Genomic DNA, 17,457 nt, shown 5'->3' with positions numbered 1-17,457 from the left:
AGAGTCATCATTAAGTAAACTGTAACATTGTTTCAGTGGAATGAGTTGCGGCTGTTAAAAGTAGTGTGTATAAAGTTATTTTGGGGGAGAATTTAGGAAAACGTTTTAATAATAAGTGAAAAGATAGTTTATTTCAGAATTGTGTTATATTCACAAGAACTAAGCGAGGAAATATTTCAGAATGTTAATAGTCATTGCTCCTGTGCAGTGTCATTTTTCATTTTCTTTATGCATCTCATTCCTTAAAAATTGTTGTGCACATGAACTAAAATCGAAAAAATTGTTCAAAAGTAATAGAGTTAAATGACTCTTAAAGAACATCAAGATCCAAATTTCCATCATTACGTGTATTTTTAACCAACAATACATCACTGAGAAACATAGTACTTCCAGAAAGTGGAGATCCTGTCACCTTGGGCCAGGATCTGCCACCTACTTCTCAATTCTCAAAGAAAAGAAAACATTGGTGAGTTGCCCAGCGTGTACTGTACAAATCAGTCAACAGGGAGACACACCAGGGAGAATGTGGACTTCTCAGACAGAACTGCCAACCCAGTTAGCAGTTTGAGTTCCATCTCCTTGTGTATATTGTTCCTGAAACACTCTGGGCTTCTCTTATGATCTATGAAGGAAAGATAATACCCTCTACCCCACAAGACAGTTGTGGGATTAGAAATGACATATGTAAAGCTGCTTAATGCTTGTCACATAGTTGGGGTTCAATAAATGGTAGCCATTATGATCTTCTTGGCAATTTTGAATGAATTTCCTATTCTGTCTGTTTATCTCTCCTCTAATTATATATCTTACTACTTATTTTGTTCCTTGGGATGAGGCTAATAATCAGTATGTCTACAGGTAAAAAAAATTATACATGTACACACAAATACACACTCTAGGTAGATATAGATAGATACATAGATGTACATAAATACACACACACATACACACACACTGCTAATATTTTAGTTTTCTCAACTGGCCAAATAGATATAAGTAATTCACCTCAGAAACTTTTCCATACACAAAAGCAGACACTTACAAAATGGTTGAATTTGGGAATGATTATTTTCACGAGCTGCAGAGACCCCTCATTTCATAAGAAACTGCTCTATAGATACCTTACAATGAGCTCCTTACATAGATTTGAAATAATATTTGTTTTTCACACAATTTAGAAAAGATATCTGCTATACAACATATAATACATTTCTAAGTTATCCTCAAAATGATCTGGGAAGACAATAACTACTGCAGATTCTGTACCCAGTTAATACTTTAGAAACTAAAATTGGAAAATTGTGACTTACCTATAATAATGCATCAAGTTTATAATAAGTGAAGGCATTTTGAGTTTCATGTTCCTTGCCAAAGCCCTGTCTGAACAAGAAGAGAAAAATTACAGTAATTCTGACTGAACAGAGACATCATAGAGTCCCTAAAAGAGCACCTTACCTATACCAGGCACTCAGCAATTGTGCTATATTGAAGTTGATTAGAGAATATTAAAAGGGAGACAGAAACATCCTCCATCTTGAATTTTCCATAGAGCTAATCCTGAATCCCTTCCTCAGCAAACTTGTTTAGAGGTCTGCTCTTTTCTCTCAGGGGTCTCCCTTTCATGTTAGAAGTGTTTTTTTCTTGTGGGAAAGTAAATAAAGGGAAACCTTATCTTTAATTCTTTTCCATTTTTCATCCGAGGAAGTCCTTTCCCATTTAAAATACCCAGATTGAACCTTGAACCCTCAGAAGTCTTACCTAGGGGCACTTTAAGAGAGGAGCATGTTTCTTGGATGAATAATAATCTTTTGAGGCAATCACTAATATACTTGCTTTGTAGATGAGAATATTGAAGCCAGAATAAAGTATGACTTGTTCAAGGTGATAGGTGGCAGAGGTAGGCCTGGGGTTCTTTTTTCCTTAAGTTATTAACTTCTTCTAAATTAAAAGGGGCACATGAAATTATTATTCCATTGCCTTAGTCTTCGATAATCCTCTAAGGCACCCAGCATTCAATCCTAGAGCCCATCTATTCTGTAGTCTGGCTTGACCCAGTTATGTCCAGAAGCTCTATTACACAGCATAGCTTGCTCTGATAAGCTATTTCCTGAGAAACTCTCCTTAATTATGGGATCCTCTCCATACCCTGAAGCATCTTTTCCCTGGTAACACAGGTCTGGGGTGTTAGTTACCCAATTTCATTTTCCTTCTCCTATACTATTAATGTAGACTCCCCTCAAGAGCTCATTCCATTTCAGAACCACCTCCCTCTTTCAGAGAAGCAAACACATTGATGGTTGTTACCAAAACATTCTCTTGACTTGGACCCTTCTTTTTTTTGACCTACAGCTTAAAGCCAAGCAGCTGACATACAGCCTGTATTCAGTTGCTCTTTGTCAAAGTTATGAATGATGGTTTTCAGAAAGATAACTCTTATTTGTCTAATAAATTTATTATGTTTAATTAATTAGAATGGCTAATGTATGCACATAGTACAAAATTCAAACATTACAAGTTGCAAAACATGAAAAAGAAAGTCTCATGGCCATCCCAGTTCCTCATTTCCTCTCCCAAAAGTTAACAGACTTTTCTATATCTTTCCAGAGATATTCTATGTATATTTTATTTTAACCTCAAATTATATTTTGAACAATTGTTTAATAACAATGCTAATATTGAATATGGTAAAGATATTTATGCTTTCTTTTTAAAATTGTTAAATGTTTTTTATTCATTTCTGAGAGAGAGAGAGAGAGAGAAGCATGAGCAGGGGAGGGTCAGAGAGAGAGGGAGACACAGAATCTGAAACAGGCTCCAGGCTCTGAGCTAGCTGTCAGCACAGAGCCTGACACAGGGCTTGAACCCACCAACCGTGAGATCATGACCTGAGCCAAAGTCAGACACTCAACCGACTGAGCACCCTGATATATAATATGCTTTTAAAAACAGCTTTTATGTGCATCTCACTTGATATAATAACCTCATGAAGTATAACAAATAGAGCAAGATAGATCTCATTTTAAAGATATGGACATTGAAGCTAAAAATAGTCTCAAAGGAGTTCATAGCCAAACGACAATTCACTAGATACATCAGGACTGTCATTCGGTTCCAATTCAGAGCTATTTCTCCAACACCTTTTATTTTTCCAATAAAATGTTATCCTATGACATGTTTGCACTCAATGCATATCATATCTTGCCAATCCTGCAGTGCCTTGTTGGAATCAGAAGCTAAGTTCGGAATACTACCTTCTTAAATATTTTTGTATTTCCTCCTGGTGATGTGTTAGATTAATAAATAGTCCCATCTAGAATTACTATTCTTTGATTTGTAGGGTTACCAGGGTGGCACCATTGCAAGGCTTTCTTTAATTTAAAGAAAATAGTCACATGCTCCTGCAGTGCCACAATCTCCACTCTAGCTGGGTTCTCCAGGCTGCTGAAATGCTTCTCTAAGTCCTACTCAGCCCATCCCTTTGTCCTAATAACAGATACTCTAAATCTTCACCACTCTCACTTTCTTTTTTTAATATAATTTTTTCTTTAAATTCCAGTTAACATGCAGTGTTTTATTAGTTTCAGGTGTACAATTTAGTGATTTATCACTTACATACAACAAGTGCCCTCCTTAATCCCTATCCTATCACCCATTTAACCCATCCTCCACCCAACTCTTCTCTGGTAACCATCAGTTTTTTCTCTATAGTTAAGAGTCTTGGTTTTTCTCTTTCTTTTTTTACCCCATGATCATTTGTTTTGTTTCTTAAATTCTACATATGAGCGAAATGATATGGTATTTGTATTTCTCTGATTGACTTATTTTGCTTAGAATAATACTCTTAGTTCCATCCACATTGTTGCAAATGGCAAGATTTCATTCTTTTTGATGGCTGAGTAATATTCCATTATATATTCCAATATATAATTCCATTATATATGAGTATATATAATACACACATACTCACACACATGCCCTACATCTTTTTTATCCGTTCATCAGTCAATGAGTCAATGGACATTTGGGCTCTTTCCATAATTGGCTACAGTAGATAATACTGTTATAAACATCAGGGTGCATGTATCCCTTCAAATTAGTATTTTTGTATCCTTTGGATAAATACCTGGCAATGCAATTGCTGAGTCATAGGGTAGTTCAATTTTTAATTTTTTGAGGAACCTCCATACTGTTCTCCAGAGTGACTGCACCAGTTTGCATTCCCACCAACAGTGTAAGAGGGTTTCCCTTTCTCTGCATCCTGGCCAACACCTGTTGTTTCTTAATTGTAGCCATTCTGACAGGTGTGAGTTGATATCTCATTGTAGTTTTGATTTGTATTTCCTTGATGATGATTGATGTTGAGCATCTTTTCATGTGTCTCTTGGCCAACTGTATATCTTCTCTGGAAAAAAACATATCCATTCATGTGTTCTGTACATTTTTTAAGTGAATTATTTGGTTTTTGGGTGTTGAGTTTTGTAAGTTCTTTATATACTTTGAATACTAACCCTTTATCAGATATGGCATTCACTCTCACTTCCTAATCCACCATCTTATCCTCACTGCAAACAAGCCAGCCACTTTGTTCATGAAAGGAAGTGCTTCAACTTCCTCCATGCCTTGACCTTTTCTTCTTTCTCAAATCTAGCTGTGTCTCCTGCGTCCAAATTTATGACCCTCTCTGTGTCTTGTATTCCATTTCTTCCTGACGTTTTAAGATCCTCAGAAATTCTTTACCTTGCCTGGGTCCTCAACTTTCCTTTTTTCTCTCTCTTCTAGTTGTCCTTCTCTTCACCTGGCACCTTTCCTTGTGTGTGGCCAAGCCTCACCCCGCCTCCCTTCACCCTACATTGCTGTGAACTGTGACCGCTAAACTGGGAAAGAAGTCTACACAGTGTCCCACTTCCTTGCCATCCCACTCACTCCTGGTTTTCCTTCTGACAATCCGAGCAGCCCTTCGCAGCCTCCTCTGAAGGTTCATCTTCCAGGAGTTTATTTCTCCAGCTTCTCACCACGGTGTTCTTGAACTTCTATGCTTTTTCACATGCCCTCACCTTTGCTTGGAACATCTTGCTCTCCTTTTATGTCTTAAACTCCTGCACCTTTTGCCAACGCTAGGGTCGGCTTTCAGCATCCATGCAGCCTCTGCCTGAGTCACCAGAAGTTTGGTTCCTTTTTCACTTTCTTGTGTCATCCTCTGCTTCCTTTTGCTCTTCCACACACATTACATGCAATGCCACATTTAATACCTACAACAGCTCTTTGAGGCATCTGTATCTCACGTATACAGATGAGAAAGCAAACCCAGATACATTAAGTAACTGTTCAAAGTTATAGGAGCATTAAATGAAAAGTACAGGCTTGAATCCAGGTGGTCCTATTCTAGAACCATTATGTTTAACAACCCTCCACCTCCATGTTCCACCATTAGCCTCTGAGTTTGTCAAATGAATTAATGAGTGTTAGGGTTTTTTTTTCTTTAAAAAAATGGATCAAAATTAAACAAGTTTAAATTTCATGGCATAGATTTCCAAAACTGCCAAGGCAACACTGACCTAAATAAGGCCATGATATTCTCAAGAAGAAAAAAAGTAAGTTTGGGAATGATAATAATGATATATAGGGACACCTGGGTGACTCAGTGGGTTAAGTGTCTGATTTTTGATTTTGGCTTAGGTCATGATCTCACTGTTGGTGAGTTCAAGTCCCACATGGTGCTCTGCACTGTCGGCGTGGAGCCTACTTGGGATTCTGTGTCTCTTGCTCTCTATGCCCCTCCCATCCTCCCTCACTCTCAAAATAAATAAACTTAAAAAAGATAATAATAATAATATGTAATAAGTTTAGGATTCAAAAAGGTCTTTGGTGTATATCATCTCATTTTATCAACTTATGAAATATATTATGATTCCATTTTACACGTGGTGTATCTGAGGCTGGAATAACCAGCACCAAGTTGTATTTTGTGTCTTCTGAACTACTGGCCTTCAAGTCTGCGCTGATATGGAAGAGTAAATTGGGAGTATGTAGGCTCTTTAAAAGAAAAAGTAGGAGAGTTTTACACTATTATTAACTACTTATATATGCAAGATTTCTAACGGTGTAGGGGATCAATTTCTAGAACAAAAAGGCTACACCCAAGGATGCCATAATCTTTTGGGAGTTCCACTGTAAGTGTCAGAGTTTGTCTATACCTGTCTAAAACCTGTTCTTGGAATAAGTCAACCTCCATGTCTGTATGCAGTTCATCAGGGGATGTTTTAATATGGTTCCTTCATCCATTTCCTTACACAACAGCCCAGTATATTGCCCAAGAGTTAAATGAGTTCTTTTTTTTTTTTTTAAATGTTTATTTAGAGAGAGCTATAGCACAGGTGGGGAGAGGGGCAGAAAGAGAGGGAGACACAGAATCTGAAACAGGCTCCAGGCTCTGAGCTGTCAGCACAGCCAGATGCGGGTCTTGAACTTGGGAATGGCAAGATCATGACTCGAGCCAAAGTCGGACGCTTAACTGACTGAACCACCCAGGCATCTCTTAATGAATTGGATGTAGGATTCCATTTTTGAGTGTTTGAAGAATTTCTGAATTCCCTAAAAGTTACATTCAGAAATACATGTGCAAATGAACTCACTAGTTTATTTTTTTAAGTTTAGTTATTTATTTTGGGAGACAGAGAGAAAGCATGGGTGGGGTAGGGGCAGAGAGACAGAGGGAAATTTTTAAGCAGGCCCCACAGGGTCAGCCCAGAGTCCAATGTGGGGCTCAAACAAACAAGACTGTGAGATCATGACCTGAGCCGACATCAAGAATCAGATGCTTAAGCGACTGAGCCACTCAGGTGCCCCATGAACACACTAGTTTTAAAAAGTACTGCATACTTTATTTTTTGAGGAGAGGGTCTATAGCCTTTAACAGATTCTCAAAGGCTTACCTCCCCTACAGCAAGATCAAGAACCATTTTTTGGTGATGGAAGCTAATTTTGATACTGGTCTAACAGCCAGATACATTATAAGGGAAATCTGTTCCCTCATTCTCATTACCACAACTACTGTTTTCCCCTTCCCTATCCTACAATACCTTAAGCTACATTAAAAGAATTTTATGTTTTTTTTAAAAATAATTTTATGTTCTTAGCCACAGTTTGAATTTTCCACACCAATATTGCCCAGGTAACTGATAGGTGCCTGGAAAAAAATATAGAAAGCACAGTAATGCATTTTTAATAACAGATTAACATTCCATACGTGTTTTTTAACTGGCATCATTTTATTTTTTTTAAGTAATCTCTAAGCCCAATGTGGGACTTGAACTCATGACTCAGAGATCAATACTCACATACTCTACCATCTGAGCCAGCCAGATGCCCCTTCATTGGCATTCATGTTTTGCCTGAGCTAACAGAAACTGAAAGTATTCTAGGAGCTTCAGGAAAAGTCACGTAGGGCTTGAAACATGAGTAGAACTGGATTTAAGTAGAGCTGGATTATCTAGTAGGGATATTAATCATGTGCTTTAAAGCATCAGCAAAGCCTGAGTAATCCAATTTTTAAAAATAATATATATTACAAAATATATTAGCCACAGGGAAAAGTAATAACCACAGGTAAAATTAGAAACTCACTGAATTTTCTTTTCCTAGCTATATTCTCAGTTCTGTTCAACTTTTTATCAAATACGAGGGTGGTGGAGGGAATTCATGATCTTTTCAGCTATTAAGGTTTTCTTGGCCTTCCCTTGTGTATAATATTGATAATTCTATCCAAACATTTTATTCTCTGTGCCTCACAAGATTGTAAGAGAATCCTCAAAAGGGAAAGTTTAAGAGCTAAGATATTAGCTTGAGATATGCCGCACTGTTCTAAATGCTTATATGTTCATCAATTCATTTAAAACTCACAACAGCCCTATGAGTAGGGACCACTCTTAGTGTCCAATTTATAACTAGGAAAATTGTAAGGTTTTTCCAGTAGAAAGGAGAGGCGGGAGCGGAGAGGACAGGCCCCAGGACACTGCGTGAGCTGGATTTCTGAATCACTAAGCAACTCTGCTACCAGAGTTCTGAGCACTTTTTCAGTTCTAGGAGTAATCATTTAATTTACAACAGAGTCTAACAGTCCAATGACTCCCTCGCCAGTTTCCTATCCGCTTGTTGGCAGAAATCGCCGTCATCCCTATTAAACAGACCTCATCTTCCCTTATACAAGGCACTAGTACCAGGCATTGCACAAGTCTCGTAAAAAAGAATTCGCTGTCTGCATCCGTTTCACACGTGTGTTATGTAGTGAGCATTGGCTGCTGGCCGGTGGGCCAACTCTCCGAAATGAATGTTTGGGCTAAGGTTTCTGGCGTAAAGGACCCAGCACGCAAAACCCAGGTGTTGAGTGCTGGAGGGAGTAGAGGAATCTAACAGTAGGGAGCCTCGGCCGCCTGGGGAGGGGCGGGGGGTGTTCAGTCAGTTAAGCGGGCTCCAACTGGGCTAGGGTCATGATCTCATAGTTCGTAGGTTCGAGCCTGCTTGGTATGGTGTGTCTCCCTCTCTCTCTGCCCCTCCCCCAACTCTCTCTCTCTCTCTCTCAAAAATAAATAAGCATTTTAAAAAATTAAATAAATAAATGTAGGGAAGCCACGTAGTGGTACCGGGGATACCAATCCCGGGCAGGACTCTTATGTCAGAAGATTAGCTGTTTCTTCTGATTAAAATAGGAAGCAGTACTTTGCCTAAGACATCAAACACCCTCGTTCGAAGTTGGCAGTTAGGAATCCTATGCTTTTTCAAATGCGAGGTGGTTGTACAGGGGAAGAAGGGAAACAGGAGAGAAATCTCGCTTTAATCGCGTGAACTCGCTGGGAGACCGCGTGCGCCTCCATTGGGGGCAGGGGGAGCGCAGCACCCAGAGGAGGGCGGGGGACGCGGCGGGGGGCGGGNNNNGGGGGGCTGCAGGGGAGGAGCCCATGTCTCCCTCCCCCTAGGCTTCGTCCAGTTCCTAGCGCCCGTTCCCCCGGCCAGCCGCAGACCCGTTGACAGCAGAGGCCCCGCGTGGGGCGACTTCACAGGGTGTCCCATTGGCAGCGAATTCCGAGCGGACGGCGCTCCCCTGGATAGAGACGCCCACAGGCGGAGGGGAAGGGCAGAGTCTGGGGGCCGCTTCCGCCAACCGCGCGGAGGAGAGGAGNTTCAGGTGGGTGAGCCAGCCTGCCTGCCTCGGGAGGAGGGGGTGGCGGGCGCCTTTGGAGCACAAGGTTTGCAAAAGAGTTGGTACCCGGTGAGTGTTGCGACTCTTGGGTCAGGGGAGACTTCCTGGTGTGTTCTCTGGTGGCGTTTGGGGGGTGGGGAGCCCACCCCTGGTCCAAGTGCTGGGGGCTTAGGGAGCCGCGGGAGAAATGAGGAGACCTGTGGGGGTGCAGATCTGTATAATGTGGTAGAGATCTGGAGGGGAGAGCCTATTTGTGTTAATATAGCCCGAGGGCTGTTCTTTATCAGATATACAGTTACGAAAGTTTGGGGTAAAAAGCAAGATTTTAAAGAAATGTAAGGTTTGTTCGGCCCACTTAGCTCGGAACTCAGCTGAAGGGATCTGACCATCTTCCTTGCTACGGGGGGATTGCAGGGGAAACCTCTGCTGTTTAAGTTGAATAAATATCAACTGAAATTATTCAGAAGCAACTATGTATTGTGTTTATTTTAACTTTAACCGAATAAGAAAAATATATGCTTGCAAGAATTTAGAAAATACAGACATATATGAAGAAAAACAGTGTGATCTTGCCTAACATGTTGTCAATTTAGTTACCCTTTTGAGGGTATCCCCTATTATTTTTGTTATTTTTAACTTTGCTCGCTATAGATTAACTTATTTGGAAAAGAGTTTTAAATTCCTCATTGTTCAAAAATGTCTCTTCTCCCGTTCTCCAGTTGTGTGTGTGTGTGGGGGGGGAGTATTTGTCGTTTTTGTTTGCCTTCACTAACTTCCTCAATCCAGGCTAAAAATAAAAAAAACAAAAACGATTTCTTCCTGGCAGTCACCAACCTAGTTTTATTACCAGCATCGACAATGATTTCTGATTCTGAAAAATAAAATGTATATGAAACAAAGGCTCATGGCACAGACTCCAGCATAAGGAGACAAAGGAAAGTAATTATACTTGCAATTTCACAGATTTCAGGAGTCCATCTTCCTTTCCTGAAACTATGCTATGTTGGACAAATTTTATGCACTTTAAAATATGAACACAAAAATAAGGGGTGCCTGGGTGGCTCAGTCTGTTAAACCTCCTCTCGACTTTGGCTCAAGTCATAATCTCAGGGCTCCTGAATTTGAGCCTGGCATCTGGCTCTGTGCTGACAGCTGGGGCTTGGACCCTACTTCCAATTCTGTGTCTCCCTCTCTCTCTGCCTCTCTCTCTCTCAGATAAACATTAAAATTTTTTTAATAAAAATAAAATAAAATACAGATACAAAAATAAAACCAAAATACCTTAAAATTTGAGATTATTTGGGATTTGTATTGTGGAGAGATTTTGAGAGTACAGAGGTTTTGTGATAATAGAAGAAAAGCATGAGTCCTTTAAAAATAATGCATGCATGATTCCTAATTTGATATCTCTAAAATTTTGCCTGGAGGCTGAATTAGCCTTGAAGGTCTGGAATACGTTAGAAGAGACTTCATTTATTTAAATACAAAAAGAAAAAACAGTTGGATAGTTTTAGCAACTTTTTAAATGGGAAGGATAAAAACATAGAGAAAAGGGGGCATGATTTTGGTTTAGAACCCTAACCAAACTTGTGTTTAATATAAAACTATTTAGTTTATAGAAAAATTTAAAGTTCACATCTTATCAAATGGATTGAACACTCTAAAAATATGTGTTTAATTGATTTTTTTTTTGCTTTGCATTGCTATTTAAATAATTAAGTGTTAGGTTTCCTTTCATATTTGAAAATACTGAAAACATTTAAAATCAATTAAATGAAAAGCGCTTCGTTGGATAAACAATGTTTCATCTGCTATATTTTCACTTGCATCATATATAGACAGAGAGGTTGACGTCTTCTAAGAAGAGGTTTTAGACATGTGTTTCCTAGTTCTGGCAGTAGAGCCCCCAAAAGATTCTGGTCCTTAGGTGTGGCCCCTTTGTTCTGGAAGTTGACCCTATAATCTTTTAGAAGTCTTGCATAAATAAGCAGTTAACAGTGTGATAGCTTTTCCAGTTTTCTTTTAAAAGAGTGCATTCTTCTACTTTGTGTAAAAAATGTAAAATATCTTGATGATACTTTTTAATACTGATCACATGATGACATGATAGTATTGAATTTGTTGGGTTAANTGTAGCTGTAATTGGCTTCACTTATATATTCTATCTTTTTGAAGATCAGTTTCACTTTTCTAGGACAAGAATCAACCACCACAGTATAACTTATTATGATTCCTTGGTTTAGAAAAATTAAATAATTCATGTTTAATACACAATGTAACTAAAAATAAGTAATTCCTCCTTATAAGTCACTGTTGTGTAGCTAATATAATAATAGTTGCCCTAAAAAATAATGATCTATCACTGCCATCCACCATGAAACAGTTAAATTGTAAGGTTGCTGTGATTGTGGATACTATTTAAAAATTCCTCTTTGGTGATGACTTTGTTTCAAAGATGATTTATGAAACAAATGATGGGAGCACTTCCTATTTAATGAACTCTCAGAGTGTAAACTTGGAAAGTTGCTTAGTTTCCTCTTTCTGCTGTAACAAATTACCACAAATTTAGTGGCTCAAACTTACATAAATTTATTATCTTATAGTCCTGGAGGTCAGACATCTAAAATGGATCCATAGGGCTGCATTCCTTTTGGAAGTTGTAGGGGAGAATCTATTTCCTTGCCTTTTGCAACTTCCAATGACCATCAGCATTCCTTGACTTGTGGCCCCTGCATCTTTTCTCTGACCTCCATTCTTAGATCTGTGCTCCGTGACCTTGTTATAAGGAAACTTGTGATTACCTGATTACCTTTGACCCATCCTGAGAATCCAGATTAATCTCCCTCAAAATTCTTAATTTAATCACATCTGAAAAGTCTCTTTTGCCATGTCAGGTAATACATTCACAGCTTTCAAATGGACATCTTTGGGAGGCATTATTTAACTTATCACAGGAAGGAATTTGGGGGCTGGTTAGACAAGCCTCATTTTATAATGAAAGAAAGTGAATTTAAACATTCTGTTGTCTGTGCCTCGGGCAGTGCTGTGTGTGTGGCTGGAACCCCACAGAAGTTTAGAGAATATAATGGCATTGAATGTGTACCGAAAATGGAATGAGTACACTGGAGAACTACCTAAGGGAGTTGGTAACTGAAAGCAAATAGAGAGTAACTAGACACCTGTTGCTTGTACCATGTCTGCACCGGGAGGGGGTTTCACAAATAGTTTCTCTAAATGACTCCTGCCCCTGCCACCTGTCACCGCCCTGACCGCTCTGCTCTCTCCCGCAGGTCATGATGATGGGCAGCACTCGCGTGGCCGAGCTGCTCCTGCTCCACGGCGCGGACCCCAACTGCGCCGATCCCGCCACCCTCACCCGACCTGTGCACGACGCCGCCCGGGAGGGGTTCCTGGACACGCTGGTGGTGCTGCACCGGGCCGGGGCGAGGCTGGATGTGCGCGATGCCTGGGGCCGCCTGCCCGTGGACCTGGCTGAGGAGCGGGGCCACCGCGACGTCGTCCGGTACCTGCGCGCAGCCATGCGGGGCACCGGAAGTGGTAGCCACGCCGGTACAGAGGGTGCGGAAGGCCCAGCAGGTGAGGTAGAAGATTTCTGAGCTGGACCGCAAAGAGCTTCTGCATTCCACTGCACTCCTTTTTCAGAAGAGAAAGTGGCGCCGGGAGAGCAGGGTCTCGGGTCCCGTGTCAGCTCTCACACTGCCACCCTGTATAACGATCTGTGTCCCAATCGCGCTGCCTTGCCAGGGCTGTGGACAGGAAATAGCCTAGAAGGATTTCTGTACTTTCAAGTCCATCCCATAAACCGTACCCGTATCCCCCGCCGCAGACACTCACCCTCCCCACAGCTCAAGGTCTTGACTAAGGAGCATTGATGACTCAGGAGGCTAGAGGTCTAGGAACCCCAGTCCCTCCCATCTAGCTGGCGGCCTCCATCCACTCAACTGCCCTCAGTTTCCACATTAGCATTCGTAGCTGGAGCAACCCTGCTATTTCCACAACCATTTGCGCGAGGCAGCATCTGGTAGAAACCTATCACTCCCAGCTCTATTGCAAAATTCAACTAAATCCGACCCTCAGCTCTATGCAGTGCTGTTTTCCAGAGCTGCCCAAGGGAGAGAGACCTCTCCAACCCTCGTAGTCTGCACACGGGGATTTGCTGCACTCTGAGAAACCGAGACCCTCTATTAAGCTTTTCTTTCTCAAGCCTTTTCTTCTTTGCAAGAGGGATCGCTGAGAGACGGAGATGACCATATGGTCCTCCTTGCCTTGTTCTATAACCACAAGGTCTTCTCTCCTGGCCCCATTTCTCCACCTCCAGTTCAGCCTGCCTGAAGTACCAATTTTACTGATTTTTCCCCCCTGAAGAACTGTTATTATACACATGACATTAACACGATTATTTAAGGTAAACCATGACTTTGAAGAAACTGAGATCTATTCTATTTTGGCTCAGAATTGGGGCACGAGGCCCTCTAAGCCTTAGGGGGACCTGAGAAGACCGAGAGGGGAGGCTCCCTCCTGGTCCTAGACCGGTGATGCAGCGGGTGTCGAGCCTTTGACAAGAAGCAAGACCTCTTTTAGCCTGCCCACCCCCTCTCTCCTCCAATTGAAGCTTGCATCCGGACACAGCGTAGGGCGAGCGACCAACCGCAGGGCGGTGCGGCAGCGCCGAAGAGGAGATGGATTAGATGATTGAATTGGGTCACAGACAAATAAATATTACAACCCTTAATAAGCAAAACTAAGGTATTTGACCCAAGCACACAAGTCCGTCTGTCCCTCCTTCCCTCCCTCCCTTCTCTTCATCCAACGACGCGATCTACTCCATTTTAGATGGGGCCCAAAAGTGAATGAGACCAAACAGGAGACCTGCCTTCATGGAGCTTACGTTCTGGGAAACACTTTAAACAATAAACAGTGTATTTTCGGAGAGTTAGTTTGTAAAAGCAAAGTGATGGGTAAGAGTGAAGTGTGAATCGGAAGAGAAGACTAGAGTGGTCCTAGAGCCCAACTGATGAGAAGAGATGAGCCACTGGAGGCAGAGACACTCTCAAGTTTGCGAAGACCGAAGACCAGGGCAGGAACGCATGTGGCGGGTTAGAGAACAGAAAGGCGGGTACTGGGCGCGGACACCAGGAGATCAGAGAGGAGGGGGGAGGGGGGCAAAGGCCAGATGACGTACCAGCTTGTGGGCCAAAGGCAGGATGTTAGGTTGAATCGTGGATTTTGTTGGAGAAACTTTAGGAAGCCATTAGCAGGTTTGGGAGACGGAACCTGGGGAGAAAGATGACAGGGCTGGAACCGAAGGTTTCTATGCTGCCCAGCCGCTCCGGAGCCTCGGGCGCTCTCTGCTTAACGTGTGTTCGCTGAGTAGCCTGCAGACACGCAAAGAGCGAGGCGGTATTTTCACGCCCCGCGCCAGGCGCTGTGTGCGGCATGACCGCCCCATTAGCTATTTCCTGCCGAGGGCCTGCGGGGAGGCGGAGCGGCCGCGCTCTCTGCCCTCGCTCGGCGGGCCCGGGCCGAGGCTGCTGGCGAGCCCGAGCAGCCAGCCGCGCAGTGGACGCGCTGCGGCATCAGCGAGGATGGGGAGTGCACCTGCCGGCAGGGGCCAGCCTTGATGGACAGCCCCTGTGCTGAGGGCTGGATATTGAGGGGAGGGGTACGTGCCAGGGAAGCCATTTGAGAATCTTGTCCATAAATGTCTGAACACCAAGCGGGAGATTACAAGAGAGGAGGGAGGGATCTGTCGCACATCCTTGACTTCTGGTTTGTAATGTCTTTTTTTCTTTCTGCAGACAGCTGGACTTAAAGCATCATTGAGATATAAGGACACTTCAATATTACGTTCATCTTCAACCAACCACCCCACCCAACTCGTCCCCGCTTTCTTAGTTACCATATATCAAGTAGCACTTTTTAAATCTGCCTTCCCCTTCCCCTTCATCTTCAACCAACCACCCCACCCAACTCTTCCCTGCTTTCTTAGTTACCATATATCAAGTAGCGCTTTTTAAATCTGCTTTGCCCTTCCCCTAAATTTCCATTTGTATTTCCATTTATACATCTCTATAAAAGATGAACAAGCAACACTGTTTCTGCCTTTTTTTTTTCTTTTTTAAATTGGGTTAGAGTTTTCTGGAGCAAGTTCTTGGGCCCTGAAAACACATGTATGCGGGCACTTCCTGTTTCCAGCCTGGTACCTCAAAGGGCACTGTTGTTTTTACAAATACGTAGTGAACTAACGATACAAAACTTAAATGGGTTACATGACCTTTCCTGTGTCAAAATGACATTGAGCGGCAGTGCCAAATCTCACTTTTTAAAGTGTTCTTTTGTTTACTTATTTATTCAGTCCACATTTACTGAGTACCTATTATGGTATCTTGCCATGGGTATGGGATGTGGAGACAGACATCAACTAACGAACACACAAACGCATGACTAGAAATTTTAATGCCAACTTCACTGACTAGAAGGTAGTATTGTTTCCAAAAGATAAACATGCATTCCAGTAAGAGTATATAGCATGAATTCTAAGACATCCGAATTTCAGATAAAATGTCAAAAGCTGGGTCTTAAAATCAATAAAATGGGGTAAAAAGTGATGAACAGAAACTCCAAGGAGACCTCAGATTGACAGACTCACAGTTGGCCTTCCATTACTTATCTGGCTGCAGGAGCTAAGCCCCTCAAGGTTTGGGGTATTCTGCCCAAATCTTCAAAGCAAGCATGTGACTGAGCCAGCAAAGTGTGGTCCACAACCACAGAGCTGGCTCTGCAGTCTGCTGGGGGCCTGACTAAGCTGCCCCCAACCATGCCCTGAGCAGCTTTATGAAACTCCCCAGGGTACAGTGGTTCCAGAGGGCTGTGAAGTAGCTACTGACTGACACTCAAACCAAAAGCAGCTCCAGGCAGAAGGAGGAATGTGACTCCAACTTCAGCAGAGGCCAGGAGGCCACGCTGCCTCCTTTGCAGTAGGGGGTCTCATACTTTCATTACTTATTTTTTTGAGGTGCAATTCATATAACAAAATCAATAATTTTATATTATTTTAATGTTTATTTAGAGAGTGTGCACAGAAGAGAGAAGAGAGAGAGGTGCAGAGAGAGAGAGAGAGAGAGAGAGAATCCCAAACAGGCTCCACGATGAGCATGGGGCTCCACATGGAGCTGGATCCCACTACCTGGAGATCAGGACCTGAGCTGATATCAAGAGTTGGATGTTCAAATGACTAAGCCATCTAGACGCCCCAAACTTAACAATTTTAAACTGTACAATTTGGTGGCATTTAGTAAACTCACAATGTTGTGCAGCCATCTCCACTTATCTAGTTCAAAAAACATATCCATCACCTCCAAAGGAGACCCTATATCTACTAGGCATACTCATTAAATCCTCCCTGTCTCCAGGCCCTGGCAACCACTAATTTCCTTTTATCTATGGATTTACCTATTCTGGACATTTCATATAAGTGGAAGCATACAATATGTTGCACTGTTCATCCATGTTGTAGCACATACCAGTACTTCATTCCTTTTTATGGCTGAATAGTATCCCACATCTTATGCCATCTCATAATGAATGGTTGGGTTGTTTCCACCTTTTAGCTATTGCAAACAGTGCTATGTTCATATATAAGTGTTTGTTCAAATACTTGTTTTCAGTTATTTTGGGTATATATCTAGGAGTGGAATTATTGGATCATATAATTCTATGTTTAACTTTTTTAAAATTTTTAAACGTTTTATTTCTGAGAGAGAGAGAGAGAGAAAGAGAGAGAGAGAGAGAGAGAGAGAGATACAGAATCTGAAGCAGGCTCCAGGCTCTGAGCTAGCTGTCAGCACAGAGCCCGACGCGGGGCTCAAACCCATGAACCGGGAGATCATGACCTGAGCTGAAGTCGGAGGCTTAACTGACTAAGCCAGGCAGGTGCCCCTATGTTTAACTTTTTGAGGAATTGCCAAACTGTTTCCCACAGTAGCTGCACCATTAAACATTCTCACAACAAAATACAACAGTTCCAATATCTCCATATCTTCAATAACACTTTTTATTTTGGGGTTTTTTTTTTAGAAGCCATCTAGTGGGTATGAAGTGGTATCTAATTGTAGATTTCATTTGCATTTCCTTAATGACTACAGATGTGTTTATTGGTCATTTGCATATTTTCTTAGAAGAAATGTCTTTTCAAGTCCTTTGCCTATTTTTAAGTTGATTTTTTTAATTTTTGTTAAGTT

At 41.8% G+C, this 17,457-nt stretch overlaps 1 protein-coding gene across 3 annotated transcripts in view; it reads left to right on the top strand.

The window, feature by feature from the left end:
- The window catches only part of CDKN2A (cyclin dependent kinase inhibitor 2A), a 30,567-nt gene extending 15,260 nt beyond the window's left edge, over window positions 1–15,307 (top strand). The window contains exons 1-3 of one of the 3 annotated variants that reach the window (XM_077767065.1): window positions 9,185–9,265; window positions 12,487–12,793; window positions 15,016–15,307. In XM_077767065.1, coding sequence (XP_077623191.1) covers window positions 12,490–12,793; window positions 15,016–15,029 — 318 coding nt within the window. In that variant the 5' untranslated portion in view covers window positions 9,185–9,265; window positions 12,487–12,489 and the 3' untranslated portion in view covers window positions 15,030–15,307. Of the gene's footprint in view, window positions 1–9,184; window positions 9,266–12,486; window positions 12,794–15,015 lie in introns of those variants that run through there. The other 2 variants (XM_077767064.1, XM_077767063.1) reach the window with 2 other exon arrangements.
- The last annotated feature ends 2,150 nt before the right edge of the window (window positions 15,308–17,457 follow it).

Source organism: Crocuta crocuta, unplaced genomic scaffold (genome assembly GCF_008692635.1).
Source record: "Crocuta crocuta isolate KB4526 unplaced genomic scaffold, BGI_CrCroc_1.0 scaffold658, whole genome shotgun sequence".
NCBI classification, from domain to species: domain Eukaryota; kingdom Metazoa; phylum Chordata; class Mammalia; order Carnivora; family Hyaenidae; genus Crocuta; species Crocuta crocuta.
This window is presented reverse-complemented; position numbering and strand designations above follow the sequence as displayed.